This window comes from Vidua macroura, chromosome 6 (assembly GCF_024509145.1).
Source record: "Vidua macroura isolate BioBank_ID:100142 chromosome 6, ASM2450914v1, whole genome shotgun sequence".
NCBI lineage: Eukaryota > Metazoa > Chordata > Aves > Passeriformes > Viduidae > Vidua > Vidua macroura.
In genome coordinates this window covers 31560914-31580988 of record NC_071576.1, presented here as the reverse complement: position 1 = coordinate 31580988, position 20075 = coordinate 31560914, and the positions used below count along the sequence as shown (strand labels likewise).

At 33.8% G+C, this 20075-nt stretch overlaps 1 protein-coding gene across 1 annotated transcript in view; it reads right to left on the bottom strand.

The window, feature by feature from the left end:
- Window positions 1-20075, bottom strand: part of RYR3 (ryanodine receptor 3) — a 197651-nt gene that overhangs the window by 132301 nt on the left and 45275 nt on the right. The window contains exons 2-10 of the mRNA XM_053979767.1: window positions 17082-17201; window positions 15259-15358; window positions 13033-13103; window positions 11969-12047; window positions 9427-9539; window positions 8975-9074; window positions 6836-6929; window positions 2955-3029; window positions 1317-1464 (exon numbers count right to left, since the gene is read on the bottom strand). Of these exons, the coding sequence (XP_053835742.1) occupies window positions 1317-1464; window positions 2955-3029; window positions 6836-6929; window positions 8975-9074; window positions 9427-9539; window positions 11969-12047; window positions 13033-13103; window positions 15259-15358; window positions 17082-17201 (900 nt within the window). The remainder of the gene's footprint in view (window positions 1-1316; window positions 1465-2954; window positions 3030-6835; window positions 6930-8974; window positions 9075-9426; window positions 9540-11968; window positions 12048-13032; window positions 13104-15258; window positions 15359-17081; window positions 17202-20075) is intronic.

Genomic DNA, 20075 nt, shown 5'->3' with positions numbered 1-20075 from the left:
GTGCATACATAACCACTAAATTTACATACTCAAGATTTATACATTTATATGCATAGATTAAAATATTGGAAAACAGCAGGACAGCTGGTGTCCAGTTAGGCAGTGAGTACATCAAAGGAATTTTAACTCAATGTTTAACCAGTAACTGTGGCACTCCTGTGATTCTCACCATTCTTACCAATGATTTTCCAATAATGGTAAAAAATTACATCTGTAATAAATGGTCCAGCACTACATCATATGTACAATCTATAGCCTTTACACTGAATAAAAAATGAAAAACTATGTTGTAAGTAAATCTAAGCAATCTAAGAAAATTTCCTGATAGTTTTTCAATTATTTTGATTGGCTAAAATAAAAATTAGTGAAATATCATATGCAGTCACACTAATAAGCATCATTATTTTAAACATGCTAAAAAGAAGTATTTGATTTATTAAACTAACAAAAGTCTAGCATTTGTCAAGACTATTACTGTTATATTTTATCTAGTGTATAACTAATTTTAAAGATTCTTTTTCACTTCAGGATTTATTCTTTTCTTAATGATCATATAGTATTCAGAATTATGTGGAAAATTTAGCACTTTTTTAGTTAATAAAAAGCTCCATTGTAACAGCTATGGAAACTATTTATAAGTAAAATCATGAAAGAACATAAAAACTTTTAATCATCTTTGATTATAAAATCTTTCACATCCTGGGAAAAAAAAAGTTATTAATTTTGCCTACCTCCGTAATCATTCTTCATTGTCTCTCCCTTGTAATGTTTTTTCCCAGCTGGAAACAATGAAAAAGCTAATAACACGCAATTAGCAGCTCACTAAAGAGCATAATTTGAAAACATATGGTTTAGAAATCACTGCTATATTTGCCTTACATTTAGGAAAAATTGTACTGAGTTCAGTTCTTATCAGCACACTGCATAAAGAATAGCAACTGAACTGAATTAAATTGAATTCAAGTATGACAGATAGAGCTGGAACATGTAACACTTTAATGAGATTCTGTCCAACTAAAATAAGTCTATAATTATCAAAATATTAATATTAAGCCACCATATCTTGCACTGTATTTGGTTTTAATCTACTTTTTAAAGACTGGTTACAGTTTAGTTAATTCTAAAGTTTATCAATCACCCTTATTTTTCCTCCATGAAACCTTTGTTATTCTTGACATAGGCTGTTTACATTTAATTTTAAATGCACAATCCCTAGCATTAGCTTCAATTTAGATTACAAGTAATTTATACAGATTTAGTGTTTGAGTGCTCCACATTCAGAAAAAATTTGCATTGTTTTTATTTACCTTTGTTGCTCTAAAACAAAAGGCTGTAGATGCTGTGTCTGACTTTTCTCTGTCTAATATTACTACTCCTTCATCTTCATTCAGAGCCAAGTACTTTCCTGTTGTAATGTGTCGAAGACGAAAAGGCTGCCCCCATCTGATGTTACTTCCACTCCAGCTAAACATAAGAGACATCAAAAAATAGTTTAAGTAAGTAAAACTAGAATTTTTTTTCTTTAGGTTTTAAAGGATGTTCAGAAAATAGAATATTTTATATATATATATATTCAAGTTTTTGTTCTGATAACAATGCTTGTTTTAAATTGGATACAAAACTGTTAATTCAGTTGCAAAAGGAACCCCGGAAAGGACTATGGCTTCCATCTTCTTGTTTCTACACCCTGTCTCCATCTTATCAGGGTGTTACATATGGTGTCCAAAAAAAAATCCTACATGTGTGTGGGAATCCAGAGCATCCCTCTGGCTGCCCTGGAAGGTCTGTAACCCTGGCAGGGGGTCAGGAGCCCCCTGTACAGAGCCCCAAGAGACACTGTCTCTGATCTCTGTCCATGGAAAAGAGTTTTCAATCTTACAGGATGAATTACAAGCTCTGAGTCTTTGATATAAGAGGTAATTAATGTGGCACGGGTGCAAAAGTAGAATTTTAGGATTCTAGATAAGGGGTTCAAAGGGGGCAAGATGGAGGAAATTGGGCGTGCCTTGTCCTTTTTCTTCTTCTCCATGTTTCACTGTGGCGTTGGCATTTTTGTGTTGGTTTAGGCTGGGGACACACTGTTCAACATGGGTGATAGATATTGGCACGTTATTGTAAATATAGCACACGTAGTTTCTAGTATATAATGTTTGTAACATCCCACTGAGGGGCAGAGCCCCGCATGCTGTCCTGCGAGACAGACCTGCTGCAGCTCAGAGAGAAAATATTTTAGATAAGAAGAAATAAACAACCTTGAAAACCAGCACCAGACAAATTACAACTCCTTCTTTGGCAGTGGGGCTGAAAGCGACTTTCTACAATCTTGGGAGCATTTAAATATCACAGATCCCAACACATGTGTAAATTAACTACTGTATTTTAGTTGACTGACTGAACAAACAAATCAAACCTAAGTGGGAACTTGACATTCCACAGAATTATCCTACATCTGTGTTAGTTAAGAGAGTATTTCACTTATAATTACAAAGACACCAAGGGTAAAACAAATATACAGTTCAGATGGCCATGAAAGGCCATACATACTCTTATGAGATATATTGACATTTCACTTGCAGGGAAATAACAGACAGATAATCACATAGGAAGTAGATAATCTTAAAAAAAAACCCAAAAGCCAAGAAATACAGAAGGGGTAAGTATTATTGGTCTTATATCCACTCATGCTTATAAAACTCCAAGTAAAACTAGGAAAACATTTTACTTTTGGAAAGAAGCAATGCTTTAAGTATACATATCTCATAGACAGTGCTGCTTTTGTTATGGGAAAAAATCTATTCTATCACAGTACATTGCTTTTTATTATTGACAAAGAGCCTACTGACACATATCATAAAGTGTGGCAAATATATATTCTGCATTAAAGGTCTGTAACAATTAAATTTCTATTAATATAACAAAAGTTGCTACCAAAAAAGTTTTTTAAATATCAGTACCTTATTCGAAGGGGTTCTACTCTCCACAATGACCTTGCTCGAATGCCAGCTCCTCCAGTTTCATAAAATACTTTCCTACAGAAAAGATTCAGAAGACCATCTTCTTGTGTTTATTTGTGCTTTTACAGTATTTATAACTTACTTCTCTGGAAACTGTACATGACTCACTACTTTTCTCCAAGTAAACAAATGTCATTGAATGGACAGAAGATTCCTACTCCTCAGTGAAACTATGATGAACGAACCAAATGTCCCAGGTAAATTAGATTATTTCCATTAAGGTAGTCACTTTCAGGAGCTGATAAAATGCTTAGTCTTGAAAGTGGCTGGGAAAATTTTCCTGTCATTTAATCAGCCATAAAAATAGGTAATTCCTACAGTTCCCAAGATATTAATGTACATTACCAATGGTTTTAAATACATACCATATTTTAAAATAAAGACATACATTTTCAGATGAAAACAACAAGAACATGACATTAGGGACTTCAGTCCAAAAATTATTTCTATGATTCTTATTAAAGAGCCAGAAATTGTGGTGATAAAAAAAATGTGTATTATAATCCTCACAAATCAGAAAATGTATTCAGAGAAATAAAAAACAGGAAGGGAAAGTATCAAACCGTTATTATAATTTCATTTTCTTGAACTATTGGCTGAGGGTTAGTAATGTGTTCTAGTGCAGCAAATATTCTACTCAATAACCAAATACAAACAAAGAAAAACTATGGTGGATTAGCCCTGTTCACAGGAAGTTTTTCATGTTTTAATTACATTAATATTACATTAACATTAATATTTTGTCATCTAATCACCAGAATTTGTATATACTTCCTCATTTCTAATGAGTATAGGAAAAATAATGGATAATAGGAAAGGTCTGAATGCCTACCAAAAGATGAAAAACTTTCTTACATGTTATTCCTCTGAGAAGGACTAATCCACCCTAGCATGCACAGAAGCTGGACCTTCTATTGTACTTGTACTTAAGTATCTGAAAAAATGTGCAGCAAGGGAATTTAAAATCTGCCTTCCTGCTCTGGCAAACTTGACTGAATACATCAAATGCATGCATAAAGATGTCACAATCTAGCTGTTATATAGATGAATTAAAGTAGCAGTTTGAAATGCAGGCTTTTCAAATTGTCAAATTCTTTTCCTATTTTTGACAGCTAGCAGGCAAAAATTTAAAAGCTGTTTAGTATTGTTCTTATGCAAATATGGACCTGAAAACCAACTTTTAAAATAAAAGTTTTGTTTCTCCTATCTAATTAAAGGTGTATTTCTACACCTTTTCTTCTACTTAGAGCATTTAAGGGTCTCTTTCCTGAGCAACAGCAATAAAGTCCTGGAAGAATCATGAAGTATACTGAGGCATGGCTAGCCATTTGCACCCAGCAGCTTTATAATATGATGGACTTGTATTTACACTTCTGCTTTATTTAGGATTCACATTTAAGGGCACACATGTGATATCAAATATTTCAAAATGCTAGTTCACCAGAAGAGTAAGAATAAATATTCCTCATAGTAAAGGTAGTAATATTCCTACATATCTTATCTTGCATGAAAATGTATTGGTAATCTAGAATAAAAATAAACCTAAAAATCCCTAGCTTTCAACTCATCTTCATTTCCAGACTCTATGAATTTGATCTTTCAAGGTCATTTCCAACCTGTGCTGTTACATGAGTCTCTGAATATACCAAATGCACAATAAATATCTGGAGCTCTCCATTTTCATTCTATGTCTCTGGTCCCGCTGACCTTACTGATTTTACTTTTGGCAGACTCTAAATCCTAGCTAAGCTCAAAACTAAGTATTCATTTCCACTCTCTCTGACCTCCTTCATGTCTCCTTGGCCCAACTCAACCATTCTATCTCTAAAGGACTACCATAGGTGTAGTTCAGTATCATTGATACAGTTCACTTCACCTGATATAATCATAGTCTCTGTTCACCTCTTATACTTTTTATTTCTATACTTTTAAAAAATTCAGCTCTTTTTCCAGCTTTCTCTATATGCAATGCTGGACTAGAATTAGTGACCTGCTCTTTCAGTAACAAAGCTGCATGTAAAAAAGAATTGCTGCTTTTTCACAACAGCATCCACATAACTTTTTTTTTTAATCTAATTGATTCCATGCATCCATCTTTTTTTTCTTGCCAAGCTAGCCTTTTTGATGTTCAATATGTTCAACCCAAGTATTTCCATTTGGTCTGTAATAAAAGACCTTAAGTTTCTTGTCAGAGAATAGTCTCTTTGTGAATTGTTAAAGAGCATTATTTCCAGAAACGTTCAAAAAAAAGATTTTTGTTTTATGAAAAGAGAAATCTTCACTCTTGTGTAACTTAACTTATTTAAATTCCTATTGAAATGCATAGAACTGATTAAATAAAGAGATGGAAACAAATATAAAGAGATAGAAACAAGTTTCTACATCTCTCTCTGCCATTCTTATTACTATTTGGGGTTTTTTGTATTTTCATTTTGTTTTGATAATGTAAACATGATTCCTACAACTATGACACAGTAAAAACTTGGCCTTATGTCTGTTATCCAGCTCATAAATCCAAAAGACTGGATAACTTCAAGTCATCTGTCACTATCACACATTTGAAAATGTTCAATATAGCATTCACATTTTTTTCCAATTTTAGGATTATAAATATATAGATTTAATTCAGACAAATATACATTTTAATTTTACCCTTTTATTTACTTAGCATAAAAAACATGGAAGGAAATCTTAAGGCAGTAACAATACACATCAACCCTACATAAGAAGAAGAAGAATCTACACAAGAATCACATCATACTGGGGACTAGGACTCTGCAATTAGTTTTAATATTAGCAATATCTGACTTCTAGATAAGTAAGATAAGTAGCAAAGAGCAGCATTTCTGAACACACTGAATCAGCTCAGCATCTATTTTAACCTTTTTAAAATGTGAGCTTTATAAAATAAAAGTCTGAACGCAACATAACATGTTTGCTGCTATTTTTATACCAGGTGTGTACATTTTGATACACGGTCAAAACATTTTTTCTTTTTCTTTACACATATGAAGAAAACAGCAAAAAATTCACAAAGTGAATTTTTCTGGTTTTCAGTTTGGGTTCTCTTTAGGACTTGGAGATATTTCTACTCTTCAGAAATGTAAACATGCCAAATTTAGAGCTGACAAGTTTACCTGACATAATTGAATGCTACTTGTGATATCATCTTACCTAAATCATAACTTATTTGCCACAATATGTAGAAAAGTCTTATTTGTTGAAGATGATTTTAAAGCTAGCAGGTTTGCATAGCAAAATTATTAGCTTGCGTTGCTTCTGATTAACAAAAAAATTTAAAAATGCAGAAAAATTCAACTAACAAATCAACATAATAGATGACAACCGTAGATATAAGTTTTATACAAAAGTAGTTTAGTCTAGCTAGTATGATGTAATTTGTTAATATGTTAATCAAGCTTAATATGTTAATCAAAATTGAGAATACTTAATTTTTTTTAATGTGCAAAATATATAAAATATGAAAGTCATTGCAGAGGCCAATTTACTGAGATTTTTCATTAATTTTTTTTTCACATTACCATCTTCCTGCTAACCTTCTTACCTCTACTTGTAGTAGTATGAACTAGAGACAAGCAACCTAACAGGATGACATCTCAGTGAAAATCAACTACTTAAATTTCAACAATGAAAGAAATCATGACTGATTTCAGCTTAGTATGTCTCAATTTCTCATACAATGTCACTGCCTAATTAATGACTGCTGTAAAGAGTGTTAAATCTGACTAACCTCAAATTCAACTGACAACCTGTTTCCTTTCTGAAAGAAGGAAATATTTAAAAAATGCACCATCACTTACTTGTGCTGTGAATCATTCTGGTCCGTAGATGGAATTGTCAAGCACTCATCATGGCCATGGAAAAAACGTACTACATGCCCACCAAGAAGATACCCTGAAAAAGAAGCTCATTTACAAGCTAAAACATTGACTATGAAAATAACACCCTCATGAAAGTTTAAAAAATTCAAGACCCAGATAAGATCTATTTTCCAAATTTTCACTCATAACTGAATCTAAATAAGAAAAAAAATTAATGTGTCAACATAATATTTTTAGTACCTTTTTTGGGGAGGGAAGGGAAGGGAAGGGAAGGGAAGGGAAGGGAAGGGAAGGGAAGGGAAGGGAAGGGAAGGGAAGGGAAGGGAAGGGAAGGGAAGGGAAGGGAAGGGAAGGGAAGGGAAGGGAAGGGAAGGGAAGGGAAGGGAAGGGAAGGGAAGGGAAGGGAAGGGAAGGGAAGGGAAGGGAAGGGAAGGGAAGGGAAGGGAAGGGATTTTATCCATGTAAAGACTGTGGGATCAAAGTCTCTTCTGTTGTGCCCAGTGATGGAACCAGTGGAAATGGGCCCACACTGAAACATGGCAGGGTCTGTTTGAACATCAGGAAACACTTTTGGGCATTGGGAATGTGCCTGAGCACTGGCACATGTTGCCCAGGCATGTTGTGAAGTTTCCACCCCTGAAGAGAGCCTAAACCTGTCTAGACATATTCCTAGGCAATATGTTCTAGTGGATCGACTGGACAGTGGATTGCACCAGTGGATTGACTAATTCTGTAAGCTCTTAGGAAGTTTAGCTGCCAAATCTCTTCAGGTACAGAATTCTAAAATATACAACTGGTCTTCCATGATCTCTCTGCATAGCTCATTATGTTTTTCATCTGTGACAAGTTTTAAGCTTTGCTGTAGGATGGCTTTTCTCTTTGCTTCTTTTTGTTTTACCTGTGATGCCTGAAAAAACACAGACTTTTCCAGGGTTGATCCCTATTCTATTTATGACCCATAACGGCAGGCCCCCAGACAGCCATTTTTAAATATCCAGCTCCAGCATGCCAAAGAAATCAGAAGGTATTACAAGCAAAATCCATATCCCATATGATTTTAAAATTAAAACCTAACACTCTGAGACAAGTTTCTTATGGGCCAGTGCACGGAAACACTGTGGGATGCTAATTTAAACCACTTGGGGTTAGAAAAACCAAACCATAGTTCAAATAAGACTACTAAATTAAATCTAACACCAGGGTAAGTCATCTTCTATCAAGACTTACTATAGCTGATCCCAGGGAAAAGGAATATCTCTCTCAGCTCCCTTAAAGCTCCATTTTGTTCTATGCTATTGTATACTAGTATATCATAAAAGCTAAGTTTTACAGACAAGTGACACAAATTGATCCTAACTTCAAGACATTTAAGTAATTAGTGAGTGTTGAGTGCTGATGCTTTGAATAGAGAACAGCAAAGGTGAAGCACAATGTTTGCTACCACAGTGTTAATGACAAACTATGGCACTGAAATAAGGAGAGATCCTGAGTTGATCAGACTTTCAGCACAGAACAAGACATTTCTCAGAATAAGGTGACCATGACAAACATGGTCAATAACTCAAACATGACCATGAAGTGCCATAAAATTTCCCCAAAGAAATCCTAACCCTGTGGTTAGGGTTTAGGCTGAACGAGAGAAGACAATAAGGATGCTTGGCTGCGACATCCAGAAAGGATATTGAGGAAATGTCCATAAAAAGCAGAAGAGACTGAAATAGGAACCTTGAGAAAACTGCTTTTCATTTTGCCTGTACCTTTATTTCTCAGTATTTAGGAAAATTGTATGCAAAAATCTACATTTTCTGGCTTTAGTTATTCTGCAGCTCCTACTCCCCCAAATTAAACTAAGTTTTCACTTCTCATGCAGCTCTTAAAGCTTTGTTATTCTAAAGTTATAGCACTCATTTAGCTTTTCTTCAGTAAATCCAGCTGATGTATCTGTATTGCCCCAGTTTGCCTTCAAGAATTCTTCTCTCCTAATCTCCTTTTCTTTATTTTCATTAAACATTTTGGTTGACATTCTGATGAGAATTTGTTTTTTAATTTTCCCTCTTTATTGAAATCATACAAATTAATCTAATTTATATACATGTTCAAATAAATAAAATGGCAAACCTTCTGTAATATTGCTTCCTGAGCATATAGGATGTACATTCCATAGTGTCTGCATAAAGGAGGCATCCACCTGAATATTTCCATTTGACACAGACAGATGCTGAAAAAAGACAACAGTAACAGGAAACAATGAAAATTATGCACTTAAGATATTTTGTACATTAATTTATCAACATAAGAGGGTGTATCATAAAGTAAATATACAAATTTCTTCTAAAATTAGTATTCTTCTAAAATTTGGGGAACGGGCATTGAAGCAGGCTTGCTCTGGAGGAGGGACTCACATGCACACACACCACCCTTTCAGTGCAGAAAAATAAAAATGCATTACAACCAGGCATTGCTCCCTAGATTAGAAAAAAAAATCATAAGAATCCCAACCATTCTCCCAATATCCCCACAGAACTTTTTATTTTCCCACCATTTGACACTCTCTGAAGAAACAAACTCACCAGGTATCTTTCAGAGGACACGCTGACCAGGATAAGGTCATCACCTATTCGAACTTTTTCTCCTTCTGACCTTTGCTTAGAAGCAGGGTGTATTGTCCACCAGCATGCCTCACCTAAAGGACAGAGGCACTAATCAAGGTTCTACAAAACAGACAACTCCCAAGAAATCTAAGGATATCATTATACAACACTAAAATATCATTTTAAAAATTGTCGTGTGAGAAATTCACCTTAAAAAACCACATAATTTCTATTTTCAATCATTTTTGATGCTTTTTTTTTTTGCTTGAAACTTTTTGTCATATAATCTTTCCCATTTATGATATTTCCCTTTTCAAGTACTTTTAAAGGGATTGATTACAAAACACCACTCAGAACTGCTCTCCCTTGGACGGTCTCCTTGCCAGGAAATTGCTGACACTTACCTTGGTCTTATTTATCACCTTCTGTCTCTTTTTTTGTTTAATGGTCATATTAAATTCACAACCTTCTGTATCACACAGCATAACAAACCTGGAAGCAGTTCCACTAGCACTGCAGACCATATAATTACAAAATATCCAAACCTAAGGGTGACAACCACAGAATGTTTCCTGCATGTTAAATGTAAGATTCCAGATTACTTTGCACAGACACACGCACACACACACAGAACCACATACACACTGACGTTCTGGGCAGGTCACCCAGTTCATTTCACAATTTCACACTCTTCAGAGTGTGAAAGATAAGAACTTGAAGAAAACAAGTTGGATAAAACTTTCTCACCAAACAATGAAAAGTGGAAAAAAAAGGGCAAATTTGGCAGAACCAAAGTACAAAAATTTGTTTGATTAAGATATTTCATGTAAAACCTCCCTAAAAGAAAATTTGAAGGTAATGAAACTAATTATAGTGAAGACAATAAATAGAAGTTACATCCATACAAGTGTAAAATGCTAAATCTAATCTTCAAAGGGAGTAATTTTTTATAGCCAGTGGCTTTCCCTCTGCTGCATGAAGAATACTTCCTGCAGCAGAAACGGATTCATTAGCACAGTTTCACAGGTGAGGGAGTAGAGTAAGGAGAAGTGATATTATAGCACCCAGTTTATGAGTTTTCCAGGCATGCAGTAGTTACCAAAGCCCTCTGTGAAAGATCACAACCAAGTTTTTTTGAATCTTACCTATATGTACAAGGGTTTTCTTGTGTATGTACAGTTAAGCAAATGCCAATTAAACAACTACAGATACTTGTTATAAAACCTCATAGATAGAAGCAGATATATGTACAATAATTTTTAAAAAAAGCTATAAAATTATAAAAACAGGTTTCACTGAAACTATTCCAGTAGTGATTAAATGCATATATTCCTTTTATCACATACATTCATTTTCTCAACATTCCTAAAGAAAATGTTCTCTATCTAAGGCAACAATCAAAGACAGCCAAGTAGCAAACAGCTAATATCTGTCTAAAGCAATCATCTGTATGGCAATAAACAACTGAAAGACAAACTTCACACATTGAAAACACAAGATTTTGTAGAGAGTCACCTGAACAGATTCAAAGATTATGATTTACAAAGGTTTTAACACCTACACTGCCAGTGCCTATCCATCATCAATTAGTGTATTTGATTTTAATTTCTTTTCAAAATAATGAAAAAATAATAGAAAGCACAGATTTATATTAACACAGAGTATTTCATTATTTGAGCTTTACATTAATGAAGTGTGTATACAGGTACTTAGATTTTCCCTACAAGATATATGTCTGGGCCTGATTGTTACAGAGACACCTGCTACTTTCTGAGGAGTATTCACCACTTTCAGTAACCATGAGCACTCTGTACACAGCAGCATGAAAATCTATTTGTGGCTCTTTGTGGCTAAGTTACCTTTAAATTTATTTAATATAGCTCCCAGTGGCAACTCATAATTTATATGTGTTTTCATGGAAGCACATTTTTTTTCACTATATTTCCATCAGCAGTAATGGTAATGGCAGTACTTCCCGAAATACATTAATTAGATTTTAAATCTTTCTCATAATGTCATGTTTGTGTTGTATCTCTTCCACTTTGTCTCATTATTAGTTTGTCCATATTACAAATGTATTTCTATCCAGCTCTTTTAGCAATGTGTTCACTACATATTTTCTGGTTTCCTGCACTACAAGTTGCAAATTTCTTTTGTTACTTGGTTATAATGTATATTGTGAATGCACCAGTATATGGCTTTTCCATACTCTGTCAAAACCAAAGAAACAAACAAACAAAAGCATCAAATTTATTTTATTCAATGGATTTTTTTAATTTGACCATTATCATGCATTTCATTGCAGTTGTGTTAAGTCAGTTTAATTGCAAGACTCACATTCTTACACAAAGTCATTTAATGTGCTGAAAGTCACTAGTACTAATAGTCATTTTTTTAGTCATCTTATTTCTGATGAACACATAAGGATCCCATTCATAAGCTTGCAGTTACATTAAACTCAATGCCTCTTCTAAAACTAGAAACGAGTAACTCATTTTCCTTCAAAAAGAACTTGCCATACCTGCTGCATTTTCTCGTAATCCCACATCAAATGCAAGTTTATCTGTCTGGGATCTTGATGATGTTAAACATGTCAAATACTGCAAAACAGTGATGTTATTGAAAACAAATACCCAACAGTATCCATTAACACACATGCCAAATTAATACATTCACATTACTTCATTTTACTATCTTACTTAATTTTTTTTAATGAGTCAAAGATGATGTTGTTATTCATACAGAAGCTCTTCATGAACTTAAAACATCAAAATCCTTTCCCACTGCAGCACATCTCCACTTCAGCTGTGCAATTTAGCTTCTACCTTCTGCAGTTTCCTACGCCTCATCAGATAGGAACAGGCAAACATCTAATTGCAACCCTATCATGATAAGTTTGATTCATGAAAACATTAAAAACACATACCAAAAGGTAGTAATTATACTTGCAACTCTGGTATACCAAGGCAACTACAATTTTCAAGGTTCATAAACATAAGCAACATAGAAGATTAATGTAGCATTTTCTAGTACAGGAAAAAGGAGGGAAAGCATTTTCTTGACTTCTCATTCCTTCAGCCTTGTATTAGGCGTATTTGCATGGGCTCTAGTAGGTCAAAGATTCAAAACAGCTGAAATTTTTCATTTGTAGAATGTAGTATGATGAAATTTATACAAGGCAGACTGAAGACAGCATCTCTGTGGGCATAATCCATGGAAACTATGGGATGTCAAATAGAACACCTTATCTTATAAAATATGATGGGGAAGAAAATAATGAATATCACAACAAATTCATTTGCCATAGAAGTATTTGCTAATGGAAGTATCATTAAAATGGATTCCTTAAGGACACAGAAATAATACATTTTAGGAGCTTTTCAGTTACAATTCTGAGTTAGATCAAGAATCTGAATTTAAACAATTCTGTTGTGCTGGGACACTGCAAGTTATTAACTTCTGTCTCATCTAGTGCAGAAGATAGCTTGTAAAAAGCATTATTCCAGATTTTTATGGCTTTTTATTTTGGTAGAAAGACATTTCCCATTCATGCTAGTCATTCTGTGCAGGTGCTCCCTCACTTACCATTTCACTGAACGAATGCCGAAGCAGTATGGCGTGGCCGTACAGCAGGGTCCGGTGGCCACCCCCTTGGGCTGCCTGCAGAACAGGATGGAGGAGGTCAGAACTCCACTGCTCTGAGAGGACCATGATCAGAACTATGCAACAACATGAAGAGCTATGGCAGTTCAAGGAAGGGGTGCAAATATTCCAACAAATTATGAAATGTACGCACTGGGGAAAAAAATAATAATAACAAAGTCGATACAGCAATAGCCAAATATCTGGCAAAGGAAAAAAAATGTTGTTCTTTAACAAAAGCTTTTATATTTACCTAATTTTTATTATGATTTAGTAAAACACAGCGTTTGCAAAAACGTATTTCAAGTTAAATAAGATACCACTTACCTTTCTTATAAACTTCATGCAGGCATTAAAAAAAAATAACAACTACGTAAATACATATATACATACAGAAACTGAAATCTGAAAGAAAAAATAACATACTTACTGCCCAGAACAGTTTAAGCATATACTGAGAATATCTGCTTGTTAATATTAATCTTTAACATGTTTCAGATTCATTAAAGTAACTGCATCCGTAGTTTCAACCAAGTACAGTTATTAATTTTGAATATGTAAAACTATGACAAGACAGGGAGAGGCAAAACTGGATTTTCTGTTTTCTTCATTTAGAGCAAATTTCTTTTTAGTTCTTTTTGGATGGCATTTAAGGTCAGTTCTCATCCTTGGATTCATTTGGAAGGGACAAAGATAATTAAAGGATATTCCAAGAGTTCAGATAATTGTTATACGTGTGTAGGCAAATAGTCTTAAATGCTGTGAACAATACATAAGTTAAATTACCACCAAGCTTCTTCATAACATGTCATTCATAAAAAATGGTTTTAATCCTGCAGGAACTTGTCACTGCTTGGTGATGAAAACTGGAAAAACATGTAGCAGTGAATATCATACCTTTTTATATATTAAAATTCTTTTTTTAATGAGAAAGGAAAAACTTAACAGCAAAGTTAACTGTAATTACAAATAGGTTGTCAAAAGAAAATTTCATGTATTCAGTTTGCAAAAAATACATGGATACTGAGAACAAGCAGTGAAACTCTTCCTGATATTTTATTAGTGAAAGTTTTTAAATGAATTAGTTGTAAGTTTGACTTATTAAAAAAATAAAAAACAAAAGATTAAAAGAACACAACCAAACCAAAACAGCAAAACCTACAAATTGAACAAGCTACAGTCTTTCTCTAGAAAAATCGGAAACAGCAGAACTTTGTTCCAAACTAAATTTAATATGAAAAGCAAATAATTTTTTATTTCAGACTTGCTTTTAGTATGAACTGCTGTGCTCCTATTACAGTTTCCCCAATGGATTGTACCTACCTTCAAAATAAATGCAAGACAAGAGAGTTTCAAAATAAATACAGTACAACAGATTACATTCTTTTTTATAATCTATTGCTCCTTAAGCAAGAGTAAGGTAATTTTTATCAAAGAGATTATATGTCCTCTACTTCAAATCCCAAATAAAATATTCATATATCATTATTAACATCAGATTAAATCTTTCAGTTGCAGTTTGGGGTGAATATTCTGGAAATATGAAAAATTATGTAATTTCTTAGAAATTCTAAAATGTTTAAATTTATCTTTTTATTTCCTAAGCATATATTTTTATTTTCATCAAGACTTATTTTATAGAATGCAAGGTAATTGCAAAAATAAAGAATCCCACTTTTTTATGCAGTGGAAAACAAAAGGTCAGTATTAATGAAGTCTAAAAACCAGGTATGCAAAGGTTGACAATGCAAGACCAAAGGTGATACAACTCCATCTTTCTCATCTGTGCAATAGTATGTGCTAGTTAAAGATCTGAACACAAAATAACCCATTAGGTTGTAAAATAACTAAAGCCATAGAGTTTTATCATGGTCTTTTTATAGGAGAAAAAAAGTTCAATTCAGTTCGATTCATCTGAAATTGGAGAATTAGGATCAAAGCAATCAAATTGATGATGTTTCTGGATTTGTCGATCACAAATATTCAAAAGACAGTTGCACCAGCTCCTCGCTGCCAAAGAAAAATTAATGTGATTACAGTAGTGGAGCAATAATGTCCCAAGAATACTATACATCAGGACCTTTTAGAAAACTCTGGGCAAGGAAAGAAATGAGGAAAATGTATATTCAGATTTAATGTTCTTTGAGGTCAATTTACTTACCCCTTCACTAGCATTATCCCCTGTGCTGGCCAGCATTTCCTGAAGGGCTCTGACAGACAGTGACTGTTCAAGGACGAAATTACAGACGCAAAGGTCTGGAGGGACATACTGTAAAAAAAAAAAATTAAACCATGCAAGAACAGATCAGCAGAACAGGTGAAACAGGATGAAAAGTGTGTTGGAACATGTGTTTATTTTAATTTTTGAACCTATACTTAATGCCTATTAATTTGTTTTTGAGGTACATGCTACTCTCCTGTATGAAAACAATATAAAACCATTCTTCATGAATTGACAACAATTCTGCTTTTTTGCTTTCCTTGAGCTGTAGTTCTCACAGTAAAATGAAACTTCTTCAGGTTCAAATGCAAAAACTTTTCCCCTATGTATTATTGTTTTCCTGTCTTTTTGAATGACAGTTGTATTTGTTCTGTAAAGCCACTAATAAAACAGAGGAGAAGGTATATGATCTTATATCATGTATGAGGTTGATAGAAGATATTTACAGCAGTGACTAGACAGCTAATATTCAGAATCTTATGATATAACAATATGAACCCTTATTTTTTAATCAATATGTCCGCTGGTTTTGAAACATGAAACTTCACAGCAAACTTTTTTTCCCCAATTTCTTGGCACGGATATGTCCAAATAAAGATATGTCCAGGAGAAAAAAAGTCTCAAGGGGAACCAACAATGTACATAGATGGCAGAAAAGAGCAAAGATCCAGAGACTATAGAGTAGAACCCGGTGAAAGGACAAGAGGAAATTGATACAAAGTGAAATACAGGAAATACTTTTTAAATATAACAAAACCTCCCTACTTTTACTGTGAGCATGATAAACAGTAGAGCAGGTTGCCCAGAGAGGTTGTAGAGTCTCCACCCTTGGAGAACCTCTGATCCAAGTGTCCTAAGCAATCTGTTCTGTCTGAAGCTATTTCAAGCAGAGAGTTTGGACTAGATGACCTTCAAAGACTCATCCCAACCTTAACAACTCCGTATTCTGTGATTCATGATAAAGATCATGGCTGTGCATGAGCTTTAAAGTGAATATGCACTTTTTCTTTTTTAAATCAGAGTGACAAGAAAGAATAAAAGTATTGATAATGCTGAGTTTTAAGGCAATGAAAAGTGAAGATATAAAAACAATTAAGGAAAAAGATGCAGAGAAAATCAAAGAGAGAGAGGAGGTCCTCCTCTGTTTGGTTTATTTCTAACATTATGCTTTAGTAGAGGTTTACAGTTTTATCTATTCTCTCCTTTCCCCTCTCAAGCTCTGATAATTACCCTGGAGGGGGGTGGGGTTTTTTTCTTTCACATCTCTCTAGCTTCTTTTTCTTATTTTCCATTTTTAATCTAAAATTCTCTTTTACTTAACCATTCTTGTCCCTGTAGGTATCAGTCAAGAAGTTAAAATTTCTTGATTGATAATGAAGTCAGGAGCAACACTTAACACCAGTAACTGACAGGTGACAATGCTTTTAAAATTATCAATCCAGTGTATCAGTATATTTGAACCTACAGGAGTAATAGAAATATGGGAGTTTAATGAACTTAAATATTAATAACAGTCTGGAAACTTAATCTTGAATTACAGGAATTTTCTTATTTGAAGAATGGCAGCTTTTCACTGTTCTCAGGTGGGCCTCAAAATTTATTTGGAATCTCCAGGAAATTTTTCAAACAATTCTAATATGCAATCGGGAAGAAAAACACACATAAGGTCCCTCTAGCATCATATTTAAGAAACCATGATTAAATGTGCTTGTGAGTAAGTAGGTTAACATTCACTGATCAGTTGCACCAGTTGAGAGTATCAGCTTCTTACTTTAGCTTCTGATGTTGGCTCCAAAAAGCACAGGCGATTCCCGAGACCCTCAGCTGCCAAGCAAAACTTCCTTTGTTCTTTGTGAATACTGGCAACACACTGAAGTACTACTTCATCATCCTGTCACAATATGAAGAACAAGAAAAAAAATATTTTGCAGTTATATGCACATTATAATATTAAGAAAACCTTGCAACATTTGTTGAAAATTAATGCAATATACTTCTAAATAATATAATGTACATACGGAGAGATTCTTTTGATGTATATCTATAACAGATCTACAAATATGTAAAGACTTCTATAGAGATTTATATTCAAGACTTTATCAAAGTGACAAAGACTGCACACTGTCTCCAAGGCTTTTACCACTGTTGTCCCCTTTTGTTTCTTTAGCAATATAAAACAAACTGTAAGTACACTGTTACTCAGTTTTACTCAGCAAAATATTTTTAATGCTTGCCATAAAAAACCTTTACTGCAATTTTGCAAACGGTGCTATTTGTTAGCACAGTAAACTATCAACACTATTTTTCAGAATCTTGACTTTGAAGTTTTCCTGTAATATAGAAATATTTGTGTACAACCAAAGACCTGAGAGGCATTTTTCAGGTGAAAGTTCAGTCATAAGAACTTGATCCTCAAAAGACATATCCCAAGAATAAGAACACTCTGGAAAAGCACTTTTACAAATTGCTGCATAATACAACGCCGAACACGTAAAGTGCCAAGCCCTTTTTCACCTCTTAATATGTGATACTAAAGCTGATATAAGCAAGCCAAAAGAGATTAATTTTAGTGTTTGACTGTGTCAAAGCTATATACAGAATTAAAAATAATTTTATTTTCCAAAACATGTCCACTAACTAAGAAAAAACCTCTGAGAGAGTAGCATGTAGAAGCACTTATTTTTGTACAGGCATATAACTGTTTACCAAAAGAGACTGCCTGACAAATTTTTAAGGGGGCAGAAGCTGATAAAACAGGAGTGATATGATATGTCACTGTCCCCTTCAGCAACAAAGTCCTACTGGTGTCAATTATTATTATCAAAGCAGATACACAACAGCCGCCTGTGCTGAACTCTGAGATCACTTGAACAATTATGTTCTAAAAGCAGCACTGCTATTTACACTCCCCTTATGCAACTGCAATACTATGACACTGCCACAGCTTTGGGCACTGGAAACAAAAACTGGGAGAAGGAAAGTAATTTTCATCAAAGGAACTAAGTGACACACCCTTTAAAGAGGGAAATCAAAAGCATTTTTTTCACTTGAAATCACGTGTGATTTCACAGGTGAGTACAAGTTACACGGCTTTTTTTTTAGGTGACCCTTCACTGCCTATTTACCACTTCTTACTGAAATAGGCAACTATTTCATTTCAGACTAATCAGCAGTTATAGACAGTATTTTTCTTATCTAGCTTTGCATGACAATCAATGGTGACAATACTTTTCAACAGTACAGAAAAAGAATTCAAGACATTTTTGCAAACAATTCTAAAAAAATGTAGCAGTTAGACAGAATTAACTGATGCTAAAAAATGATCTTTCCTCTTGTTGTTTCTGCTTCCATTTCTATAAAATGCTCTCTGAAATTTTCAGCTTTCAAGTCCATTAATAAAATAATTTTTTTCTTTTTGATATTCAGTGTAATAAGTTGTAAAATATTACCAGTACAATCAAATACTCTCTACATGCTTCCCTTAATGAATTTTAAAAATTTACATCAGAACCATGTGGATTTGGTGCAGAAAAATTAGAACGTATGTAAGATAAAAATAAAGATGTTTAAATTGTTTATCATCATCTAGTTCATGTATCAATATTTGAAAATACATATTTTAGAGCTAAAAATAGTAAAATACTAAAACATTAATTTATAAATACCAAAATTTAGAATAACGTTGAGATTTGCAACTTAGCACACATTGAACATCACATTAAATTACTTCTATATAACTCAAATTGTATTTATTTTCCCTACTACACTAAAGTACTCATCATTCCACAGCGGTGTATATTAGTAGCCTCTATTGTAATTCATAGTTCCTGAAAAAATCAAATTATGTGTTCAGAGTTTTTACAGGGGCATGTCCTATCTTTTATAGGACAAGGGGTAACAGCGTCAAACTGAAAGAATGTAGGTTTACAGTAGAAATACACTGTCACAGATTGCCCAGGGAAATTGTGAATTCCCCATCCCTGGATGTGTTGAATGCCAGGTTGGATGGGGCTCTGATTAATCTGGTCTAGTGGAAGGTTTCCCCACCTATGGCACTGGGGTGGAACTGGATGATCTTGAACACCTCTTTCAACCCAAATTGTTGCATGATTCTATGAACGTACTTAAAACTTACTTAAAATGAGAATTAATAAAATAAATTAACTATTTTCTTTTTAAACCCACATGCATAAAAGGGCCAGAGTTCCTAATATCTTGAAATTCCTAATATTAATGATATTAATATTTTATTACTCTAGAATTCAGAAAAATAAGCACTTAGAATTTACACCGGCATCAGAAAAGCTTTATCAATCATTAAGTGCAGTAATCTCAAAATACAAGCACAGAATGCCTTAAGAAACATATGCAGTATTCAACACTGATGTTTTATGTTATTGCCCTATATGGCCAATGTGCCCTTTCCTTTGTGCTACAACCCTTAACAAGCTGGGTATTTGCTATGTAGGATAAAAAACTTCAATAGTATTTTAAAAGTGGCAAGAATATTATATTATATGGTATTTTAGAATGTTTTGCAGAAAAGTTTTAAAAAGTATTCATTCATGACAGAGCATAAAGAATTAGAAAAGCCTATACAATCTGTAAATGAGACAATTATCCCCTGTTAAGATGATTCAGTATTAACATATTCTCACTGGAAAAACATCATTCTGGCTGAGGTGTGTAATTGCTTTTCTGGCCTGAAGATGCTAATAGAACTGAGGTTTACGGAGTTGCTATGCTATCATGAAAATGCAGACCA